The sequence below is a fragment of the Gossypium raimondii genome, chromosome 10, assembly GCF_025698545.1.
Source record: "Gossypium raimondii isolate GPD5lz chromosome 10, ASM2569854v1, whole genome shotgun sequence".
NCBI lineage: Eukaryota > Viridiplantae > Streptophyta > Magnoliopsida > Malvales > Malvaceae > Gossypium > Gossypium raimondii.
The window spans coordinates 9531584-9555280 of NC_068574.1; the positions used below are offsets into that span (position 1 = coordinate 9531584).

Genomic DNA, 23697 nt, shown 5'->3' on the forward strand with positions numbered 1-23697 from the left:
TCGGATTTGTGGTCCGGAAACCACTGTTCCATCTAGCCCCAAAATTGGGCTGTTACAGGTATATTCATAACTTAGCTTATCTAACTAATCCACAATCGAAAACACATTCATCAATTGCATTGACATTACTCAAACCGGTTTTTAAGTCCATTTATCACATAAAATATACCATAAAACACACTTCCAAAATAAGTTCAAAGCATAACCAAATTCACACAAGCATTAACATCAACTCAAGCCATTTTCGCATGGCTATGTATACACAAATTCAAAAAAACAAACACATTAAAACTAGCTTATACATGCCACAAATTCAAAGTTTCAAACTTCAAAGGTACCGAATGATAGTCGATAGTGTGACGATGATCCTTGATGATCCCCGAGCTCGTAACTAGCTTCCAAAATCTATAAAACAACGAACGAACAAACACACAGTAAGCTTAAATAGCTTAGTAAGTCATAAGCAACTAGTTTATCAAAGACTTTATATATATGATTCATACAAGTAGGCCGAATACTCCCAATCTTGAACACATATTTATATAATCACATTTAAACAATTAGTTCACATTATCATATTATACCACTATACTTACCTTTACTTCTAAACTTCATAAAAACTCAAACATACCTGAATCGTTTAATTCGAACTCACATTCGGTTTTTCTGTATCATTTCCTGTTGACCCATTCAGAATTAAAAAGGATACTCGGATAGCTCGAAAAGCTCATACAATGCCAACGTCCCAAATGTGGTCTTACATGTAATCAAATAACGATGCCACTATCTCGGACAGGGTTTTACACGTAATCATATATGATGCCAATGTCCCAGACATGGTCTTACACATAAATCTCAAATCGATGCCAACGTCCCAGGCGTGGTCTTACCCGATATCATATATCAGAATCCTATGGGTCGTACGGGCTTTCAGATGTCATAATTCAATCGAATTAAGCTCGTAAACAATCCTCGCATACTTAAAAACAATTCGGTATTTACACATACATTCCTTAAAATTCAATTCGGCATTTATAACACATATACATTCAAATTTAAAGACATTTATTTACTTACAAACTTACCTCGTATGGAGACGAACGGACCGGAACGACTATTCGATAACTTTTGATTTCCCCCTATCCAAATCCGATTTCTTTTTTTCTTGATCTAAATTAATACAAATTTAACTCTTTTACCCACCAAAACATTCAATTTAATCCACATACTCATATTTAGGGCATTTTACAAATTAGCCCTTACATTTTCACATTTTGACATTTAAGTCCCTAATTCACAATATTACAAAATACACAAAATTTCATTTTACACATGCTAGCACGAATGTTTATACACTTCATAAATGCCCATATGTTTCATTTGTTTCACATTTTAACCCCTCTATTTCTTATTTTCACATTTTAGCCCAAAATATTCAAATTCACCAAAAATCGAAACACAAAACATATTAATCTCATACCAAGCTTTCATAATTCATCAATTAACATCATTAAACTCACAAAATCATCAATGGCACAACTCAAAATCATTATAAAATTCTGAAATTGAGACATGGGCTTAAGAAAACACATTGCAACGATCACAAAAACGTAGAAATTATCAAAAACCGAGCAAACCACATACCTAAATCAAAGCTTCAAAGTGTGCCGAACCTAAACAACAACCATGGCTTCTTTTCTTCTCAATATTTGGCCATGAAAAAGATGAATACTCCACCAAATTTTTGATTTGTTTTATTTATGTCATATTAATACATCATTTACGTTTTTAAACTTGGTAATTTAATTTACAAAACACATAATGGTTGTCCTTTATCGTCCATTAGCTTTCATAGTGGCCTAATTTCACTTTAAGAACTTAAAAATTAAATAACCATAGCAAATTAGTACTTTAACAATTAGAATGCCACTTTTACATTTTATGCGATTTAGCCCTTTTCACAAATTAAGCACACAAACAGATAAATTAAATCATGAAAATTTCACACATGTCAATTCACATACTATAAGCACGGAAAATAATATTAAAATATTTTTTGACTCGAATTTGTGGTCCCGAAACTACTGTTCGACTAGGGTCTAAACCGGGCTGTTATAGTAATACAAAAAGACATCTTGTATTAGTAGATAAACCTAAGTATATCCTTAATCTAATCAGAAATGAGCAAATCGATTGAAAGACTAATGGTAGGTTTGGATGGGCGGTGGGGTGCGTTTAGCTTAATTTTTGTCTCACGTTACAGTATCGCTACAATATCTAATTTTACCGCCACTGCAGTTTTTACACTAACCGCAGGTAAATGCACCTCCCTTCCAAACCCACCCTAATATATTGCCTATTTAGTCCAATTGGGGAGATGCTTTGTCTTGAGCATCGGAACGAATGACTCCTAGAAGATAGAGACACAAATATGCCTGACTGGACTAATAATACATCAGACTAATTGTTCCTAAAACAATAAGGTGCCTTAGATATTCAATTTGTGTGGTGCCAAAATTGCATTTACTTTTCTTTGCATACAGCTGGTTCACCCTTAGAAGTTGCAAAACTTCTTTTAGGTGTCTGAGGTGTTCTGACTAATTCTTGGAGTACACTAGTATATCATAAAAAAGCTATGACTGATATTCTTAACAACTTCTTAAAAATAGAATTCATTAATGACTAAAAGTTTGAGGGTGTATTGGTTAAGCCAAATAACATCACTATAAACTCATAGTGCCCTTCGTGGGTCTTAAAAGTAGTTTTTTATATGTCTTTCTCACTCATTCTGATCTGGTGATAGCCTGATCTCAGATCTAATTTGGAAAAGAATGAAGCCTAACCCAACTCATCAAGTAGTTCCTCAATAATAGGTATAGGGAACCTGTCTTTGATGGTCAGTTGGTTGAGTTTTCTATAATCAATGAACAACATCTAACTACCATCCTTATTTTTCACCATCACAATAGGTGAAGCAAATGAACTGTTACTACCTTTGATCACTCTAGCCTGTAGCATTTCTTGGATAATTTTTTCTATCTCAGCCTTTTGAATTGTTGGATACCTGTAGGGTCTCACCTTCATCACTTGGATTTCAACAATCAATGGAATTCTATAGTCCTGTAATCAAACAGGAGGTTGAAGGTCGTCAAACTCGGTAATGAGTGTTTGCAACTCTGGTGTTAACTAAGAATGAGACAATGACAAGGATGTTTGTTGGCATGAAACAAGCAACATGGGACATGGACCAAAACCTGCCAAACTGAAACACTTTGACAACTAACCCCCTGATAACAACTGCAAACTTCCAAGAAAAATTCCTTGAAAAATATGGTTTGACCATAGTAATCAAACTGCATCATCAGAGAAGAAAAAATCCAAATGATTGAACCTAGGGACAGGAGCCACTGGATACCTAACACAGTGTCACATCCCTTTACTGGAAGTATTAGGAAATCAGTACTGAAACTAGAGCCCTGTGCTTCCCATTGTACATCTCGAAAAAGTCCCTAGGTAGAGAGTCTAACTCCATTAACTACCATGAGTGTTAGTGGAGTAAATTGCTCTACTGGAATATTCAATCTCTTAGCCATCCTAGAGTCCAGGAACTTGTATGTGCTTCCAGAGTCTACCAAAGCAATCACTTGAACTTGGCCAATGCGAGTTGAGAACCTCATTATATTGTGCCATTAGGACCCTTGAAGAGCACGTAAGGACAAATTTGGGGGAGTAGGTTTTGTTTCTTGGTCTCATGGCTCCAACTGTTCCTTGCAATCCTAGAATTCTTCAGAAGTTGAGCTCTTGACATCACTTTCAAAATCTTGTGGAGTCTCTATTAACAGTTGGAACAACTGTGACTTGCCACATTTATGGCGTAATGTGTACTTAGAAGCATACCAGAAACAATTATTTTTTTCTCCTCTCATGCATTTCAGCCTGGGATGGAGATTTGACGGGAGTTCTTTTCCCCGCAGGGTGAGTAGACTGTCCTCTAGCTCTTATTGATCCATTAGAATACTAATGCACTTTGGTATTAGGAAGTAGTGGCTTAAGTTGTCCTAGACCACTACCTATAGCAAAACTTTTCCTCGATGGACTCTTCAAGATGCCTCCTACTTGTCTAGCCAGTAAATACCCCTTCACCAAGGTCTAAGGTTTAAATAACCTTAAGTATTGACTAATCTTGGGCTTCAGGTTGCTTATGAAGATACTCAAGGCATAAATATCTAGCAGATGTAACTGATTTAGTAACCTTACAAAGATGTCATGAAGAAGATCCACAAATCCTTGCTGTTTGAGGGAAACCAACTCAAACATTGGATTCAGGAAGGTGTTAAACCCAAACCTTTCCTGCAACTCTCGAGCATAAGTTTCCCAAGTTAGTTGATGCAAACCCCTTTGCCTCTGCACAAAGAAATAGTCCCAATCCAAGGCTTTCCAATCCAAATGAAACATCGCCATTCTAACCTTAACTAGGTTTCCCATACACTCAGCTTCAAAACTTTATTCAAGCTTGGCCCACCAACCCCTAAAGTTTACCCTATCAAAACATGGACAATCCAACCTAAAGGGTTTGTCTACTGGTTCGATGCATGCTGATCGATAAGATGTATTCATATGTCCTAAATCTGGTATAGGGGACCTAACTAGATGCTTATTTGATGGAAACCCCGAGGGAGGGCCCCCTAAGATACCTTTTCCTTTGTCTAACCCAACTTCCACACACTAGCAGATGATGACAGTCCAAAATACTACTCAAAGAGTGAATGAAGTTCTGAGCGAATCTTACCTTTGACATTTTCATGGAAGTCTTTCAAGCGTGAGTCGATTTTGGTGTCAATCTGAGTAACCTCCAACTGCAACTGAGATAGCTCATGCTGCAACAATCCCATATCTTTTTGAAGCCTGGTGGTGAGGCATTTGTCGGCTATGAGGACTGAGTAGCTTTGATACCTTTGTAACGAAAAGAACATAAAATTTGTAGAAAATAAAGAGAAGAAGAAAGTAAAGAGAAAATTCAAAGAGAAAGAGACTGAGAATTTTGTCAATGAAATCCTTAACAACCATTTTACTCCTTGATTGGTGCCTTAAAGGTGTGGAATAACAATTTCAAAATAACGTGGCATCTATTAGTCTAGGTGTCTAAAACCGCATCGTTTTACTTAAACAATTGCTAACATCAAAATGAGTCGTTTTGTAAACAACACCGTATTCTTAAAAGTAAAAGACCTAAAACGCAATATTTTACCACAGATAAAATAACTAAAAATAACATAATATGCTCAACTGGTGCTTGACTGCTGGTAGACTTTTCTTCCACAACACTCTTAACTTTAGATTTCAATCAAAATTTATTTTCATTTTTGTAAAATTTTAATAAATATATTCATTTAAGTAATTTTTAATTTTGTTCTCTATTTATAATACATACATTAATCAAAAGTGTAAAAATAACGTGACCTGCGGAGAAAAAAAATAAAGTAAAAGAAATTCTGAGGTGAAAGAGGGACAAGGTGACAGCACAATAGAAGTTGTATCCCGTGCTCTCCGCGGTTGGAGGGAGCTTCCCACTTTCACATTTCCCAATTTCCGCTTAAAATTTTTTAGTTGGTTTAATTTTGCTTTCAGTCCCTATACTCTTTACCTATTAAAATTTCAAGAATGAAATCTAATTATAAAACCATCAAACTTTCTTTTCTTAAACACACATTTAAAATAGAAAAACTTGCTGAAACAATCAATTTAAAGCCTTTGTAAGAAAAAAGAATAGAGTTTCACCCTACATATTTGAAGAATTGTGTAACTCCAAATTCAGAAAAATAATATTTTATTTGAGTGAGTAAATTTTGATTATTTTAAAAATGCTAAATAATCAAATTTATAAAGGAGTTTGAAAGAATGGAAGCAGAATTAGAGTTATTTTACTCATTTCACAAGGAAAAAGAAAAAACAGAGCAAAAAGTTTAAAAGATTTCATTTGGGGCGCCAACTAAAAGGCGACAAAAAACCCTAGAAAGTGATTAGGATTTGTTAAGGAAAAAGAAATCCAGTTTTCTTTCATACATTAGAATCTGAGACCCACACTAGACCAACTAATTACAAGACTCTGTCCGTAACAACACCTGTCAGATCTGCTCGCATTCAAACCCTTCCTTACCTTTCCTTTGCCTTTCTAATAATACTATCTTTCAAAACATTTTATGGTTTTTTTGTTTCTTTCCATCTGAATTTATGGATGCGAAGAATGAGATAGAAATGTAGAGTGTTTAAAAGTGTTTTTTAGTGGGTTGATTCTTGTTTAGCTGATTTGAGGCCGGAAGAAGAAGAAAGAAAATGTCAGATTTGAGAATGCCTGATCCAAGTAGGCTGCACTTGAAGAAGGAGCTGACTCAAATCCGGAAAGCTGCTCGAGTTTTGCGAGATCCTGGGACCACTTCTTCTTGGAAATCCCCTATCAATTCCTCTAGATCTGTAGCAGCAGCAGTAGCGGCAGGTACAGGATCGACTTCTACTTGTACCGCTTCAAGAAATCATTTAGGTAGTGAAAGTTTAAGTAGGTCGAATGGGAATGCTCGTTTGGATTTATCTTTGTTACCTTTTAGAGTTGAAAGCAATGGTCATGGTCGTATTACTAATAGTAATGGCAATGAGAAAGATAAGAGGGTTTTCCTTTATAATTGGAGGAGTCAGAAATCTTCATCAGTAAATGTGGATGATGATGGGGATGATGATGATGATTTTGATGATGGGGATGATGGGGATCAGTCCTCTTCTTGGATTCAAGGTAGCGTGGATGAAAATAGCTTGAGCGATGCCAGGAAATGTGGGGATTCTAAAAGTGATACCTGTTTGGGTGAGAGTCGATCTGCTTCAATGTTGTTCAGGTGTAGAGATGCCAATCTCGTCTCATTGGTCACACCATCAGCCAAAAGAATGTTGGGGGCCAACAAGAATAGCAAGAAAAATGGTTCCAATTTTGATGTTTTTTCTAGATATGAACAAAAAAAGAATGGTGTTAATAGAAATTCAGTTTACTCCAGAAAATTGCTCAAGGCTCATCCTGCATTGGCTTTAAGTTTAGGAAGGGATGATTCTGTTGATCAATCTGATGACACTGAAGATTATAGTAATTCCGAGGATTTTCGCAAGATTTCAGGGGCATCCCCACTGCTTCTCAAGCTCAAGCCTAAGAACTGGCCACATTCATCCTCTAGGTTGTTAAAGGCTGACAGAAAGGAAGATTCTTCTTATTCTTATAGCACTCCTGCGTTGTCAACTAGTTCTTATAACAAGTATTTCAACCACAACCCAAGCGTTGTTGGCTCGTGGGATGCGACCACGACTTCCTTGAATGATGGAGATGACGATGTGGATGACCCTTTGGATTTGCCAGGTCGGCAAGGATGTGGGATTCCTTGTTATTGGACAAAGAGGACCCCAAAGCATAGAGTGGTTTGTGGGAGTTGTTATTCTCCTTCTCTCTCCGATACTTTAAGAAGGAAAGGAAGTAGCATTCTCTGCGGAAGTCAATCCATGTACCATAGACATAGACGATCATTATCACTTTCCAATAAGCGGAAAAATGCTTTGAGAAGCGCTCAAGGTGTTCTCCCATTGCTTAGCAATAGTGCTGATGGAAGAGGCGGGTCATCCATTGGAACCAGGTGTAGTGATGATGAGCTTTCTACAAACTTTGGAGAGCTTGATTTAGAGGCCTTGAGTAGATTGGATGGAAGGAGATGGTCATCAAGCTGTAGGAGTCAAGATGGGTTAGAGATTGTAGCTCTCACTGGAGAAGCTGAGGAGGAGGGTACGCCAGAAAATATTAAGAGCTTAAGTCAGAAATACAAACCAATGTTCTTTGATGAACTGATTGGGCAGAATATTGTGGTACAATCACTTATGAATGCTGTTTCAAAGGGAAGGATTGCCCCCTTTTATCTTTTCCAAGGTCCCCGTGGGACTGGAAAAACATCAACTGCCAGAATTTTTTCTGCTGCTTTGAATTGTCAGACTACTGATGATGATAAGCCTTGTGGCTGTTGTACAGAATGCACTGAGTTCATTTCTGGGAAACGCAGGGAGTTTTGGGAATTTGATAGCACCAATAGAAGAGGAATTGATAGAGTTAGGTATCTTCTGAAAAGCCTGTCAACAGGGCTCGCCTCAAGTTCATCTCGATATAAGGTTTTTGTTATTGATGAGTGCCATTTGTTGCCCTCTAAGATATGGCTGGCATTGCTAAAATTCCTTGAAGATCCTCCACCACGTCTTGTGTTCATATTCATAACAACTGATCTTGACAATGTTCCACGTACTGTACAATCACGATGTCAGAAGTATCTCTTCAACAAAATAAAAGATGGTGATATCATGGCCAGGTTGAGGAAGATGTCTGCTGATGAGAATCTTGAGGTTGAATCAGATGCATTAGATTTAATTGCATTGAATGCAGATGGTTCACTTCGTGATGCAGAAACAATGCTAGACCAGCTAAGTTTGTTGGGTAAAAGAATCACTGCATCTCTTGTAAATGAACTTGTGAGTATGCTTGAAAATGCTTCCTTGTCACAGCTATTTCATTTTCAGGTTTTAGTTGGTCATTTCATGATTGCTATAAAATTATGGTTAGTAGAATCACATATTGGAATATAGCATGTTTGGCAAGCCTCATTTATAAGGAGAACTATAATGTTCAGAGTTTGTAATAATTTTCTACATATGAACAGGTTGAATTATTTGCATAACTTTCTTCCTGCAGGTAGGGGTTGTTTCAGATGAGAAGTTATTGGAACTTTTGGAATTAGCAATGTCATCTGATACAGCAGAAACAGTGAAAAGAGCTAGAGAGCTGATGGACTCTGGGGTTGATCCAATGGTTTTGATGTCCCAACTGGCCAGCCTTATTATGGATATCATTGCTGGAACTTACAATATTGTTGATTCTAAGTACAGTCACTCATTCTTTGGTGGACGAGCTTGTGAGTGTCATCCAATTACTTTGTTTTTGTTTCTTTGGTAGCAGAGAAAGCTTTTTTTTTCTTTTTTTTTGTGAAAAATGGCACCTAAATATTCTATTCATAACCAAAATAAGAAATACCCAACTTTTTTATTCTTACATGCCAATCAAAATCAATTTTATTCTTGGTCCTGTCAAATAGTAACATTTGAATTTGTTTGCTTCAAGTTGAGGGTTTTGTCTACTGATTAAATCTCTTGTTAACGTGTTACAGCAGTTGTTTTAATGTTCTTTATCACTTTTAGCTATCTTAGTTATTATCATTTAACTGATGCATTAAACCAAGCAATATTTTTAAGTTGTCCTGCATTGCTCTATAAAATGGAGTAGGATCCAATCTGGGATGGAATACACTAGGGCAATATATGACCTATATATTGGTATGTGCTTTATGGAAATATGCTTAATTTGTATTTGCTGCTCCTTAGATTGGAGATGCATGTGGTTTTTTTTTTCTTGTCTTTTTTCCCTAAAACTATATAAATTCCCTTAGGTAATATTCAATGACATTGAAGATGTGAAAGAGAGGAGGCTCATATTGCATTTTCTAAGGGCTAATTTTTTGCAGTGCTTATCATCTTTAATCCTATTCTTACACTATTCTTATTATTATTTTGAAATATATCCATGTTGATCTTTGGTGTCTGCTGCAGTGACTGAAGCAGAAGTGGAGAGGTTAAAAGATGCTTTAAAGCTTCTTTCAGAAGCTGAGAAACAACTAAGGGTTTCAAGTGAACGCTCAACATGGTTTACAGCTACTCTGCTACAGCTTGGTTCACTGCCTTCACCGGATCTGTCTCAGTCTGGCAGCAGCCGGAGGCAGAGCTCCAAGACAATTGAGGATGACCTGCAAAGCACTTCAAGGGAAGCTATAGCTTACAAGCCAAAGTCTGGAACTCAGTGTATGCCTTGGAAATCAACTTCTGCATCCTTACAGAAATCTGTGAATGGAAATTCCACTCGTCAGGGAGAATTAGTGTCAAGGATTGATGGTTATGGTTCCAATTCCAAAACTTCACATGGTCGATATTTGGATGGTAGTGCCACACCTGCTGCATGTGACAATAGTCAAAATGGAAATATGATACTTGCCTGCAGAAATTCTGAAAAATTAGATGATATCTGGGCAAAGTGTATTAACAAGTGTCACTCAAAGACACTGAGACAGCTGCTACTTGCTCATGGGAAGCTTTTGTCTCTTGCTGAAGATGAAGGTAGACTTTAAGTTATTTTGTTTTACTTTGCATATTTCTCAATGATATATAAATTTTCTTGATAAAATTACATCAAATTCGTCACATCAATCTTGCCGTAGTCCTTTTGTGAGCAATATATTTCTGAGATAGACCATAAAGGTCTATGATGCATAAATGTTATTACAACAACAAAAGGATGGCAATTCTTACAGGGAGAGATACATTGTAGTATGTGTTATGCCTTCTCTGTAGTATGTTTTGTGTGTTTCCTTCAGGGAAAAATCCTTGACTTTCTAGTCTTTGAAGTTTGTTACACCTTATAACAAGATCTGAAGGTTGAATGGATATAGCACATTCCATCTGTATATGTACTTCTACCTATTCCTTTCCATCTCTTGTTTCTTTATCCAGATAATTATGTACATGCTAACATCTGTTTGATAGAGAACTTTATGTTTTAGGATAGCATTATATTTTTCTATTTATTTCTTACTCAGTTTTTCTGCTAGCAGGTGTTCTAATTGCATATCTCGCATTTGCGGATGGAGATATCAAGTCGAGAGCTGAGAGGTTTTTAAGCAGTATTACAAACTCTATTGAAATAGTGATGAGACGTAATGTAGAAGTTCGAATAATTCTCTTGGCTGATGTTGGGATTTCTTTAAATCTTGCAAATCCAGCTGAGATGCTGGAAAGTCTGCAGCAGGTTGAAGCTGTTGCCGGAATTGGAAGTGAAAGAAAGGCCATTCCTAAGAATGTACTAGATGGTATTTCTAGTTTAGACTTACATCAGGAGTCGCGTAAGGTATCCAAGGGAAGTTTTAGTGATTTGGAAGGTAAACTGAGAGGAGTACAAGATTATTCTAATTATTCTTCACAATCTATTGTGAGAACACCTGAATTACTTGCTGAAGGCAAAGATGACATTGACAGCTCAAAGGAGAGTAGGCAAGAGATTCCAATGCAAAGAATTGAATCCATTATACGTGAGCAAAGGTTAGAAACTGCCTGGTTACAGGCTGCTGAGAAAGGCACTCCTGGATCATTGAGTCGGTTGAAGCCTGAAAAGAATCAGGTTCTGCCTCAAGAGGTCTATCGACAAAGTAATTTGGGATCAATGGATTCATCAGCATTCTCCTCTCAGCAATGGGATGACGAACTAAACAGGGAGCTTAAAATTTTGAAAACAAATGATGGACAAGAGATTCAGAAGGACCAGCTAGGTAGAAGGGCTGATCATTATCCCATGTCTCCCAGTTTGCTGCACAATAGCAATTTAAGCAAAGAAAACCTGTAAGTCTGCCTGATACCATTACCGGTTTTGCCTATTATTTTTACCAAATTCTTTCTTCAAATATTAATTGTTGATTCAAAGACATTTATCTAGTTAGTTTTGTCAGTGCAATAACTGAATAGTGATACCATCATAAAAAAGGTCATAAAAAGTCTTCATGCTGGGGAACATTCCTGAAACCATTTAGTATTGTAGTGATTTATTACTTTTCACTAGAACTAGAAGCTAATACTATTAGGGGTGTTTGGTTCATGAAATATAAGATTATCTCTAGTAGTAGGATTACCGGTATGTATGATTGCTTAGCACATTACTGGCTATGTTAGATTACCCTGTTTGGCTCATTTGGCTGAGATATAAGATTTTGTTGTTTGGTTGATGAAATTTATGATTACCTAAAAGCACATTTTACTAAATTGTCCTTAATTATAAATAAAGATGAAAAAGTTATTAAACTGTTGTGAAAGTTAACTATGAAAAAGTATATAAAGAAAAGACAATAATAATGTACAAAATGGTAAGTCTTTCACTTTGTATTTAACGTGAACCACTTTTACTATACCGCAACTAATAGTAAGAATAAGGGATCTGTTTTATGTTTGTTCCAACTGACCGAAATATTTCATCCATTGGAACGCTGTTTTAGCACTGGTTTGATGGTTATTTAATTTCTTTTCTACTTAAAAAGAAATAGGCTACCACTTGTTTTCATGTTGTGTACTTGCTGCTCATTCATGGTTTTTCTTTAGTGGATATGAATCTGGGTCAGGAACCGGAGGATGCAGTGGGCTTTTCTGTTGGAATAACTCGAAGCCCCGGAGAAGGGCAAAGGTAGGCTGTTGCTCCCCCTCCCTTGTTTCTGTCAACATATAAAAGCCACAGGATTTGTTTCAAGCTTATGCAAAAAAGATATGATCGTGTTTCTTGTAACAGGCCAAGGGAACACCGGTTCGATCATGCAGAACTAGACGATTTTCATTGTTTGGCGAGTGTGGGAAATCAAAGAAAATACAAAACAAATGTAGAAGGTAATCTAGAATGTTGAATCTATTGGGTTTCTTGATGTCATTTGTTTCTAGATATAAATATATAAAATATTTATGTATTTAATTTTCCTTTCAAGCCATGTGAGGTTGATGATAGGAAAGTTGATGTAAAGTTTCTGCTGGAATTTGGCAATTGTTTTATTTTAAGCTTCGATCATATTTTTTACGGGTGAATAAGAGATTAGAGGGGAAGTGTATAAGCTTCAGAAAAGACATATCCATTGAGACATGCTGTAAAACGACCTTTTAAATTTTTCCAACAAGTTTTGGTATTTTGTTTTTTATTTCCAACTTCCAATGTGAGTAAAATACGGAATTCAGTCCCCCAGGGTCTTTAATTATGATGGATTCATCTCAATTACTCACTACTTACCTAATTATTTAATTTATAATTATTTTTAAATTTTTATGATATAAAAATAAATAATTTGTATTTAAAATTGTAAAATAACTTAAACATATTATGTCAAATTTTTTTAAAGAAGTACTATGTAATAGTTATTAATTATTTTAAGAGTAAATTCCAGAACTATTTGAAATTGAATTTTTAGTTATTGTTTGAGATTTGATAGAAGTGTTGATGTGAGTTTTTTTATCAGTCTAATAATAAATTTAACTCTTTAATATTTACTTATTTTATTAATTTGATCTTAAATAAAAAATTTAATAAATTTAACTTCAATGTTCACAAAATATGTCATCTTAGTTCAAATTTTAAAAAAATTAATAAGTTTAGCCCGCAATATTAAAGTTGTTTATGGGTCGAGTTGAGACAAATTTGAGTTGAGCCTAAATAAGAGGCTTTTAAAAATTGTCTTTACCTAAGTTCGGCTTGACTCGAAATATATTGACATTTTGTCCCATCCTAACTTTACATAAAATAAGGTAATTTGGGCTTATAAGATTAATTTTTCAATAAAAATGTAATTACTTTATAAATATTTTTTTTATTTTAATAAACCACCATTTTAATCTATCTACCACAATTTTTTTGGGTTCATTATACTGTTACAATTGAAGTTAGAAAAAAATGGGAACAAAAGAAAATGGCCGACTCCAGGGGCATGGGTATGAAATTCCTGGTGCTTGAATGGCCGCCTCCAGGGACATGGTTGTTGCTAATGAATGGCGTTATCTACTTGGTACTTGAAAGCTTGTGATAATTAGGCTCAAATCTGCAACCTACTTTCTTCACTATAAAAAAGAAGAAAAAGAAAATGGCAGAACAGAAATAGGACATTTGAGGGAAGGATGAGATGAACTGCTAGTTGTAGCAAGGGGAGCTGAGGGTAGTGCTAGTGGTGAGGGGCCGGAGATGCTGTTGGGGCTGCTGCTGGAGCTGGAGTATGAAAATTTTTATATTTAAAATAAATATTAAAGTGTTAAATTTATTATTAGATATAAAAAAAAAACTTTATCAAATTGGGATTTTTTTTCCTTCAAAGGGTTAAATTTACAAAATTTACAAATTTTTAAAAATCAAGATTTGTCTTTTATAGATATTGAGAGTTGAATTTATTGAATTTGGTAGAATTTAAACTAAAATTACGCATTTTGTGAATATTAAAATTAAATTTATTGAATTTTTATATTTAAAATTAAATTAAAAATATGTAAACATTATAGGATTAATTCTATTATTAGACTAATAAAAAACCCACATCAATCTCTCATCACTTATATAATAATGACAAAAATATTTAATTTATTACATAAAAAATTAATAATTAAATGATAAAAATAGAATAAAATCAATAATTTGGTTACCCCTCAAAAATCAATTTGATGACTCTATTCGAACCAATATACTTGCTTGTTTCCGGTTCAACCCGTCCCTGGTCGGTATGTTCCAGTTTCGACTATACAGGACATTGGTGTCTCTACATTAGGTTACGACCTTTTTCTCCCTTTCTTTTTGGCTTTCTACCGGGACAAGGAAACTGCAGCTTTTTCTTCTCTCTCGATTTGCGATCTCTTCTTCTTCTTCTTCCTTTTTCTTTCACGCGTAACTTGCGTCTTCGTCTTCCGTATAATCCAATTTCCAACTATTCAAGAGGCCAGGTACTGTTACTTCATTGTATTATATATATATATATATATATATATTAAATTTTCAGTTGTCTTTCAGAATTTACTTGTTTATTTCTTTTTATTATTTGGTCTTATATTTTCCTTTTCTACATTTTTCTGATTTGTCCCCGTCTCTCTGTTTTCTCTTTAATTTTATGAATACTTTTGGAAATTTAATAGGGCAGTGTATCGGTGGGTTATTAAAGCATTAATTTTAACCTTGTAATTTAGCCTTTCTATTTCTTGCTTTTTCTCCATTGTTGTGAATTTGTTATAATCTATGCCTTTTATAACGCTGATTATACAAATTTATTTACTCAAGAAGCAATTATTTGCGATTTTTTAGAAGAATTTGTTTTATTGATTGTTAAGGTTGTAAAGAGGAAATGGATGCCCAAGGGAGGAACAAGGCGTTGTTTCGCGCCAAATTGAATGCACAAAAGAAAGAGAAGCGCATAGATTCTCCCCTTATCAGGTAAATTTATCACTTCATTACAATATACTTTAGCCATGAAATGAAAATATTATGTTCTGGCAATGCTTTTCTATTTTGTTTTTTTTCTTGTAATATATACTTTTTGCTTTTCAATGTCTGTTTTCTAAAGGATTGGTCCGAGATGTATCCTTCTGGAACTTGGGGTAAGGGGTAATTCTTGGGGAAAATTTTGTCACGCTTGCATTGGATTTCTTCTTGCTTCTTGGAATGACTCTTAAATGTTATGATTATTTTCATGGTTATGTTCCAAAATTAGAGCTTTTTTTTTCTTGAGGGTGTTGCTTCTAAGTTTTTGGAGGCTTGTATAAAGTCTATACTTGTCATTGTCTATTAAGTGTACAATGTGAACGGATGAAAACATAATTTGAATTGGTATTTCTTTTGGTATAATTTCTTTAAATCTGCCTCATTGTTCTATATATAGAGTGTTCATGGTGGTTTTGATTTTCATCTTCTAAAGTTTTGGTTGCTATATAATACTTAAATTAGTTACGTTTTGTTTTTTGACAGTAATTTCTCTTTCTTTGCTTTTGCACATGCAGTTACAATGAATCTGACCAACCTGTCTGCCGGGTTTGTGATGTTGTTTTGAAATCTGTATCCCATTGGGATGCACACCAAGCTTCTCGTAAACATCATGAGGTAATGTCTTTTTCCCTGTATGACCCTCAGAATCTTGACAAAAACTCTCTGCCGAAGGTAGGTTCAAAATGCTGTTATAATGCTAATGTGAGAACACACCAGGCATGTTCGATGATGTTGAGTGCCTTTGGGAGCAGTCTTTAGGTAATTGATTGGGTCTTGGAGATAGTTGACCATAAGATGGTTTCTAGAGTGTGGTGAGAATGCTACAACGTTAACAAAGAATGTTGATACTACTTTTTCTTGCTTTGAAATATGTATGCCATGTTCTTTTCTTATAATCTTTGAAGTTTAAGGAAGTACTTTTGTTGGATTAGCTGAGTTTGATTTTTTATTGCCAATATATTGTGTACTTCTGCAAGGTTGACGAAAAGTTTTGAGTACATTAAAGCTAGAACATGCTCTGTTTATTTGCCTCCTCAGTCTTATGGCATATGTTCTTCTGTCTATTTTTTATCATCCTTAATCTGAAAGGGTTTTGGAATGTGCTTTTGACTGTTGTCAACTCTGTAATTTCTCTGATTGTGATATATAAATTTGAATAATTTAGTTGCACCAGATATGACCTTTGAGTAACATGTCCTGCCCTTATTATCTTCCTTTAAATCAGATTGATGGATATGGATTTCAAACCAATTTCTTTTTGACAGTAACCTTTTCATTGATTTATGTATTCATTCAATTTCGGTAAGGTCATTTAGATACCATACATGCATGGATATATATACACACACATATATTAATATTTACCTGCAAAATGCAAATGCAAAAAAAAAAGAACTATTGCAATGATAGTTATGAGTTAACTTGAACTATTCTTGGAATTAATTCATAATTTAGGGAAAATTTTTAAGTACTTTCAGCTTTGAGGCTTCCTATTATGGTAGGCATAGAAATAGAGGTAGAACAAATATTCAATACCTCTGGAATCAAACTTAATTTCCCCCCGGGTTTTACTACTATTGTCTGTAGTTTCATTTCTCATTGATTACTTGTTCCGTGATTTCTTTGCTAGCTTACTTCTATCCATCTTAGTTGAAATACTTATCAGAGGCTTCATGTTGGAATAGGCAATTAATACCTTGAAAGCTAATGCTGCTAGGCGTACTCAAGCTAGCAATACGCAATCTGGTCTGCCTCCAAGGTTTTTTGATAATCATGGGACGGAGAAGCAAACAACTGGTAAGAGCTATTGATTATGGCTTTATTTTTTTTTTGACTGCATTTAGATTGATTCCCTAACTAAAATTAGGTTGCTCGACTTTTGATACTAGCATCAAGCTTTACTTTATCTTATTATCCACAGAAAAGATTAAATGCATGATACAGACTTCAATGCTTTTAGGTGAATAAATTGCATGTATTAATAAGGTCATCTGGCAATTCCTAAAATTTCAAATATGCATGGCCAGGACATATTCTCTCTCTCTCTCTCTCTCTATATATATATATAGATAGATAGATAGATAGAGAGAGAGATAGATAGATATAAATACTTTTATTATTATTTTAGAGCATGAAACATTTGTAAAAAGCTCTTTCCATCTTTGGCACATCTGACTTCTTGTCTTGCCCACTAAGGCATTCATAACATTACTCTCATCCTGGAAAAAGAGCTTGTCCGCAAGCTAGTGATTGCATAGTTTGTGCATATTTTTTGCCCCTTACCGCATGCAAGGATATTTTAGTTCCCGTACTCATCTTGGTTTTGCACAATATCATTAGGATCCTTTATCTCTAACCAAAATAGCTTTTTACATTGATGCTCAAGTGAGTATGGTTCATCGCAATTGTTGCAAAGGCCCTTGTCTCTTTATCCCTCTATCTCTACACGAGTCAACTTTAACAAAATGAGGAGTCGCACCACTTAGACTTAAACCTATTGCCGCCATCTCATCATTCCCAGAGTTGTTTTTTAGCAGTAGAACGGAAACTGTTGCTGCCATGTTGGTGTCTTTAGTATTCTAGCCCATGTGTTGCCAGTGTTCTCTTAACAGTGTTGTTGCTTCTTCTCAAAGGCTTGTGCCATGTTCATTGCCTGAACAAGGTTTGGGGGATTTTGCATCTCACAACAAGCCTAATTGAGTCCATTAATCCTGCAGTAAACAAGTCACCTGTTGGTCTACTCACACTGTACTAGCACCTGCCAACAACCTTTGAAATTGATGTTGATACTTCTCAATTTTTCCAATCTGTTTCAAGTAAACCAGTTTACCTAAAGAGTTACTGTGTAGTCGTATGCCAAATCTCAAGGTGCAATATTCTATGAATACTATCCATGTGAGATTTGGTTCCTCCTGCTCCCTCTGACAGTACCATAGTTCCACCTCACCCAACATATGAAAAGCTGCCAAATTAACCTTGTCTATTTCTGCTGTATGCTGATTGGAAAAAAAAAAAAACTCTCATCGGTGTAACCAAATCAATGAGACCTCTGACCCATCAAAGGTCAGGAAATCCAGCTATGTACTGTGCACCCTGCCAGACCCTAACGTTGGTTCCAATCGATTGTTAAATCTGTAAGGATATCTTCCATACTGGTTAATGCTACCGATAGCCCCATCTGACTCCCTTTTGTGGTTTTGGTTGGAACCAATAAGAAGTTATTGTAGTTGTAGCAACAGTTGTTGCAACTGGTTACTCAGATTGTTATCTTTCTTGATTAGTCAGACTCATTTGCTTGCTGGTGAAAAGATTTGCTTTTGGTCTAAGATCTGTAATATGGAGAACATCATATGTTAAATTATACTAATTGTTGATATTCATTTTGTAATATACGGTATGCATCAAACCATAATGGAGGTGCCCGTCCAATAACAAGGGGTTCCCTTATATTTAAAAGGTTCAGATATATAGACGATTTAAGTTATGCAAGTGACGAACAGTACAATGATTATATTTTTCATCTGGAGTACATGTTTACAAGTGTCAACAAGTATGAAATCGCTTAGTAGTAACATCCTGGTATCCATAGAATTCAAAGGTTTGGATTTGAAGTATGAAACAGTTATGGGTCTGATTTAAGATGAAGGCTAATTTGATATAGGTTGGGGAAGAAAACACTAACAATTAAAGAATTAGGGCTGAACAAACGAACAGAGAGAAGATGGAACTGTAGAAAACTTAGGGTTATAGAAAACCTCTAGGTTTCTTTATTAAATTCAAAGAAATAATAGTAGAAGTTTGCTGCTGTAAATTCTGTTACAGAATATATATAGGAGACTTACTTTCTAGCAAAGTTTCTACTCTTCCTTGCAAATAAAGTTTAATTAATAATCCTAAACTTAACCCCCAAGTAATAATAATCCTAGCTGTCAATAAAACATATCTAATACTTTAAACTAAAAAAATAAACTGAAATAATAAAATATATATTTTTAAGCTCCTGCGTCATAATTACACAAAATTAGACCTTTGCTAAAATAAGCTTCTGTTTATGGGTTTAAAGTTTTCTTAGAATAACTATTCTTTCTAAGTTGACACGACAAAGAATGTAAGGCATGGTGTGCACTTTATTTCTTCTGATTTATTTGGAAGCTGTTTTTGATATTGTAATTTGTAGGTGACATGATATAGTAATTAGACTTGACATAATTAATTCACTTTTGTAACAGAGATTGAAAAGTTGCCAGATCCTAGTTCAAACAAAAAGCCTGGAATTTCAGCACAAACTCATGCAAAGGAGTCTCTATATTCAGAGACCGAAGAGGATGGTTGTCCTCAAAGCAGTGCCATTCAAACAAAGATGACTCAGCCTCCTGAGTCAAGACAGGTCACACAGTTAGAAACCAAGAAAGTGAAAGGATCTCTTCCTGATAACTTCTTTGATAGGGATGAAACCAAGTTACCTATGAATCTTATGAAGCCTCCTAGGGAGAATAAACTGGCAGCAAAGCAGGCTAGTGCTCCAGAAACCAAAACAAAGCACGTTAAAGGATCTCTTCCTGATGACTTCTTTGATAAGGATGATACCAAGTTACCTATGAATGCCATGAAGCCTCCTAGGGAGAATATACAGGCTTCAGAGCAGGCTAGTGCTCCAGAAACCAAGCAAGTAAAGGGAGCTCTACCTGAAGGATTCTTTGACAATAAGGAAGCTGATTTACGCGCTCGTGGCATTAAGCCTGTTAAGATAGATGTCAAGTAAGTCCCTATTTTAATGCAGTCATGCATATTTAAAATCCATTGTTTTCTGGTTTGAATGTTATATATCTTTCTCGGAAGCTATTGTTTTAAAAGAGGGGGGGGGGGGATTCAAAGATAAGAAACTATGATAAACAAATTACGTTAGTGTTCAAGTTCAAGCTTTGCCAGCACAACTGCTTTCCTGCTCTTCGTAATTAGCTGATAATAATGTGTAAAGTTGCTCTTGAGAGGCTAGTTCAGTTTACATGAATCCTATTTGTAATTAAGTGTGTGTGATATGCAAGAGTTGATAGATAACATTAGGATAAACCACGTTTCACTGCTAAGAGGATACTAGTATAATTAATTGGATAACTGTACTTGTATGAAATTTACTCAATTCTCTTGAAATGGAGAGGCTTTTATGGGTTAATATTGAGGATTAGAATCCCTTATTTGTATGCTTTCTGTTCTACCCCTAACAACTTGCTTTTTCTTATAGAAAAAGTTGCATTTAACTTTCATTGGTTTAGAAAGATGTATTGGTCAAAATAATCGTTCTATTCATCTTGCACACCAAACAGAAATTATTCTGTCCTAATCTTGGACATGTCAAACAGAGAATAGGATAAAGATTATAATGCGGTTTCAGAGGTGGAGACAAAGAAAGAACACAAACAGTAAGAAAAATACAGATAAAGGCTAAATGTGAAATTGAAGTTGGAACTAGAACACTGTGGTTTAGGGTTGCAGAACTACTACCGAATAATGTCCAACTATAATTGTCTAAAGGAAATATATTACTAGGGTTGGAATGGCATAAAATCAAAGATAAGGAAGTAGTTTGCATTAGATGAAATTATCCTATTTACTGAGTGTAAGCTTAAGAAAATGGTAGGATGATTTTTGTTTTCTACATATTGTGTGCTAGAGTTCAAGTAAGGATATATTTCGTGATTAGTGTATGTTACCTCGCTATATGATTATATTTTAAATGCAGTTCTCAAGCAAAAAAAAAAAAAAAAAAAAAATCCTTTTTAGAGATGCAAAGAGAAATAGAAAAACAAGGGTATCCAATAAGTTAAGAAAAAAAGGAAGAAGATACCTGTTGAGTCATCCTGCATTATGAGATCCTATTCATTATCCTATGCTCCTGAGGTTAACACTAATTGGGGGATAGAAATACTTATTCCATTCATCATCTTGCTCACTGAACATACCCTTATTGTAGCTTTGTTATTGTACTCTTCTTATCATCTCTTGTACCAAAGACAAGTGCTGGAATAGCTTCTGCAGTACGAGCTAGTTTTGAACTACTGCTTCAAGATACTCGATTGATGTTCATTAACTGTCTAAACTCCTGGTTTTGCTGCCCAAGTCAGTGCATTCAACTGTCTAAACTCTAAAATTCTAACAGTCGTTTTAAAGTCACACAGATCCTTCTCTTTAGCCTCCCAAGACTATGTACATTTTATGGTTCTGTGGTTTGGATAGTATAAAATATTTATGATTACTATAGATAATTACCATAATATTTGTTTATTTAAAGTTAAGTGGACTTTTAAATAGTTGTGCAATAGCTTACATAGGAGTTTAGAAATCATCATAGTCTCAACTCTGATTTGTTTACTCTTCTAAAGGGTAAATTACTTTTTAATTAAAATGTGAATGGAGTGCTAAATAATTGTAAATAATGTACTAGTAGTGGAGGAAGTAAAAATATCATCCCCACAGGACATAGGTACTGTTCTTTTGACTTTTAAACCTTAAATATTCAACATTTAAATGATTCTTTGTTAAAAATATTCTCCTCCCCTTCATTATGTGGGTGGCATGAGTTAATTATATTTTTGTACCCAACTATTTATTTTGCATGATAAGCTTCTCTTAACATTTGAAAGTTAAAAGGAAATTAAGGGAAATGAAGAAAAATATGAGGTCACTGCACACTGGAAAACATTTTGGTGTTTTCATATGATTCACCAATCAGTGACATAAAAATCTGGGATTTTTGAGCTGCACATCTCCTTAAGAGTTAATTTGCAATAGATAATTGGCCCCAAATTTCTCCTATATATTCTTTTTGGAACTTAACCTTGACTAATTCTGTTTCCTGATCAGAGATGAGTACAAGGAATTTGAAAAGTTGATTCAAGAAGATTTGCAAGAGGTGGACAATCGTATGGAAGAAGAGGAGGTTAGTTCCTTTTATCTCCTTGTAGACCCACTACGGCTGTTTTGCCTGCCTTGTAATTCAGTTTGCAATATAGTCTTATAAGTAATATATGTTTTTCAACATGCAGATTGATGCAGCTGAAATGATTGAAGAGGCTGAATCTTTGGAGCAAAAGTAAGTTTTTGTGCTTGTCACGGTTTGTGGCACTCATCCACTTTTTTAACTGTGAATAAAAAGGCAAGTTCTTATTATAGTCATCTAGTTTATTTATCATCTTCTTCCTCACTCAGGGTTTACAAGCAGAAAGTGGAAACATTGTGGAAGAGGAAACTGGAATTGGAGACCTCTAGATCAAATAAGCGTCAGAGGGGGAAGGAAGCTGATAGACAGGAATCTAACAGTGAAGAGTCAACTAGTGACAGTGACAGTGACAGTGACAGGGATGAGAACTTTGCAGTTGATTGGAGAGCTCAACACCTATGAAATCTACTGCAAATACGGGGTTTGTCCTCCTTGCAACTGTGCATTTTAATGAGAAGTCTCTTACTAAAAAGGGAAAGTAATAAAAAGGGGAAAAAATTGGAACGCTGTTTCAAGTTCTAAAATTTGGTTTTAGACATCTGAAAGAAATCTGCCACAAACCGTGAGTGCTTTTGTCTTCTTTGACATTAAGCAGATTATAATTTCCAAATATTGTATACTAATTTGTTTTCCATTCAAAAGTGTCTTCTAGTTTTTGCAACTCATAGTTCAAAGCATATAGAAATGAAGATGCAAAGTGCAGTGTGTCAGTAAAAGAAGTCGTATCATGTTAGTCCAAACACAAATTTTGTCTACCATAAATTATAATGCGGATATTTTCTGCTGGACCCTATTGCAGATATTAGGAGTGAGATGAAGAGCCAAGATCCAAATACACACTAGCCAGGTTTATATGATGCAAAACAATTGAACCTTGGTCTATTCAGCTGAAGTATAATCTTTCACAGGAGTGATGTATACAAGATGGCTGATTAGGTTGTGAAAAGTTATATCGACTTTGTTCACTTGTAATCTTGGTTTACGGGTTCATAGGTTGGAGAATTTGTATTCTGAAACACGGTTTTGTGAGGAGTAATGTAATTTTGTTGCAGGCTTTATTAATATAGATGTAATGTAATTCAGCTGATTCAAATTTGAACTGGTTTTGCATCTTCATTCTGATTCTGTTGGCAATAATAGATGGTCCCGTTTGCCTCCTTTTAAATAGAATGGAAGGTTGTAGTTGATTCCCTTTCCGGGATGAACGAATGACAATTATATTATGGTAAATTACATTAGTAGTTATTCAATTATGTTTTTTTCTTTTTAGTTGTTTAATTATGACAAATTACAAAATTTTATCCAACTATTAATAAAATTTAATAATAATTATGTTTTCGGGGATAATAATTATGTTGTTTGTTTGATAAAAGTAAATTTTAATTTTAAAATTAATTAGCCTGAATTTCATTTTAATGATTTATTGAACCCATTTTAAAGTATTTATTACATTTATATTAAATGTTTAATTTAAACATTAAAAAAAATGTTGATGGGTGATGTTAGATTGAAGTTTCAAATAAAAAAAAAAAACAGATTTCGTTTGGGCTGC

At 34.8% G+C, this 23697-nt stretch overlaps 2 protein-coding genes across 3 annotated transcripts; both read left to right on the forward strand.

Moving 5' to 3' along the window:
- The first annotated feature begins 5925 nt into the window (after nucleotides 1-5925).
- On the forward strand, nucleotides 5926-12839 carry LOC105776932 (protein STICHEL). Its single transcript, XM_012599901.2, has 6 exons — nucleotides 5926-8541; nucleotides 8762-8981; nucleotides 9673-10233; nucleotides 10728-11508; nucleotides 12259-12340; nucleotides 12443-12839. The coding sequence occupies exons 1-6, from the start codon at nucleotides 6334-6336 to the stop codon at nucleotides 12539-12541; spliced, it is 3951 nt and encodes a 1316-aa protein (XP_012455355.1). The 5' UTR covers nucleotides 5926-6333; the 3' UTR covers nucleotides 12542-12839.
- Nucleotides 12840-14362: 1523 nt separating this feature from the next.
- LOC105776599 (protein ABA AND ROS SENSITIVE 1) lies at nucleotides 14363-23395 on the forward strand. Of its 2 annotated transcripts, none has more exons than XR_001128028.2 (9): nucleotides 14363-14616; nucleotides 14998-15100; nucleotides 15664-15763; nucleotides 16834-16945; nucleotides 19378-19906; nucleotides 22010-22085; nucleotides 22192-22238; nucleotides 22355-22707; nucleotides 22945-23395. XR_001128028.2 is itself a non-coding variant. In XM_012599349.2 (9 exons), the coding sequence occupies exons 2-8, from the start codon at nucleotides 15012-15014 to the stop codon at nucleotides 22545-22547; spliced, it is 1146 nt and encodes a 381-aa protein (XP_012454803.1). In that variant the 5' UTR covers nucleotides 14364-14616; nucleotides 14998-15011; the 3' UTR covers nucleotides 22548-22566; nucleotides 22945-23395. The 2 variants fall into 2 exon arrangements, 1 of the variants encoding a protein (XP_012454803.1); XM_012599349.2 differs by having other exon boundaries at nucleotides 14364-14616; nucleotides 22355-22566.
- Nucleotides 23396-23697: the final 302 nt, after the last annotated feature.

Bases quoted from the DNA above. Each gene is read 5' to 3' on its own strand.
- LOC105776599 (XM_012599349.2), top strand. From the start codon at position 15,012: ATGGATGCCCAAGGGAGGAACAAGGCGTTGTTTCGCGCCAAATTGAAT. The intron at 15,764-16,833 runs GTAATGTCTTTT...ATGTTGGAATAG, and splicing joins CTTCTCGTAAACATCATGAG to GCAATTAATACCTTGAAAGC. The intron at 19,907-22,009 runs GTAAGTCCCTAT...TTTCCTGATCAG, and splicing joins CCTGTTAAGATAGATGTCAA to AGATGAGTACAAGGAATTTG.
- LOC105776932 (XM_012599901.2), top strand. From the start codon at position 6,334: ATGTCAGATTTGAGAATGCCTGATCCAAGTAGGCTGCACTTGAAGAAG. The intron at 8,982-9,672 runs GTGAGTGTCATC...TGTCTGCTGCAG, and splicing joins ATTCTTTGGTGGACGAGCTT to TGACTGAAGCAGAAGTGGAG. The intron at 11,509-12,258 runs GTAAGTCTGCCT...GTTTTTCTTTAG, and splicing joins AATTTAAGCAAAGAAAACCT to TGGATATGAATCTGGGTCAG.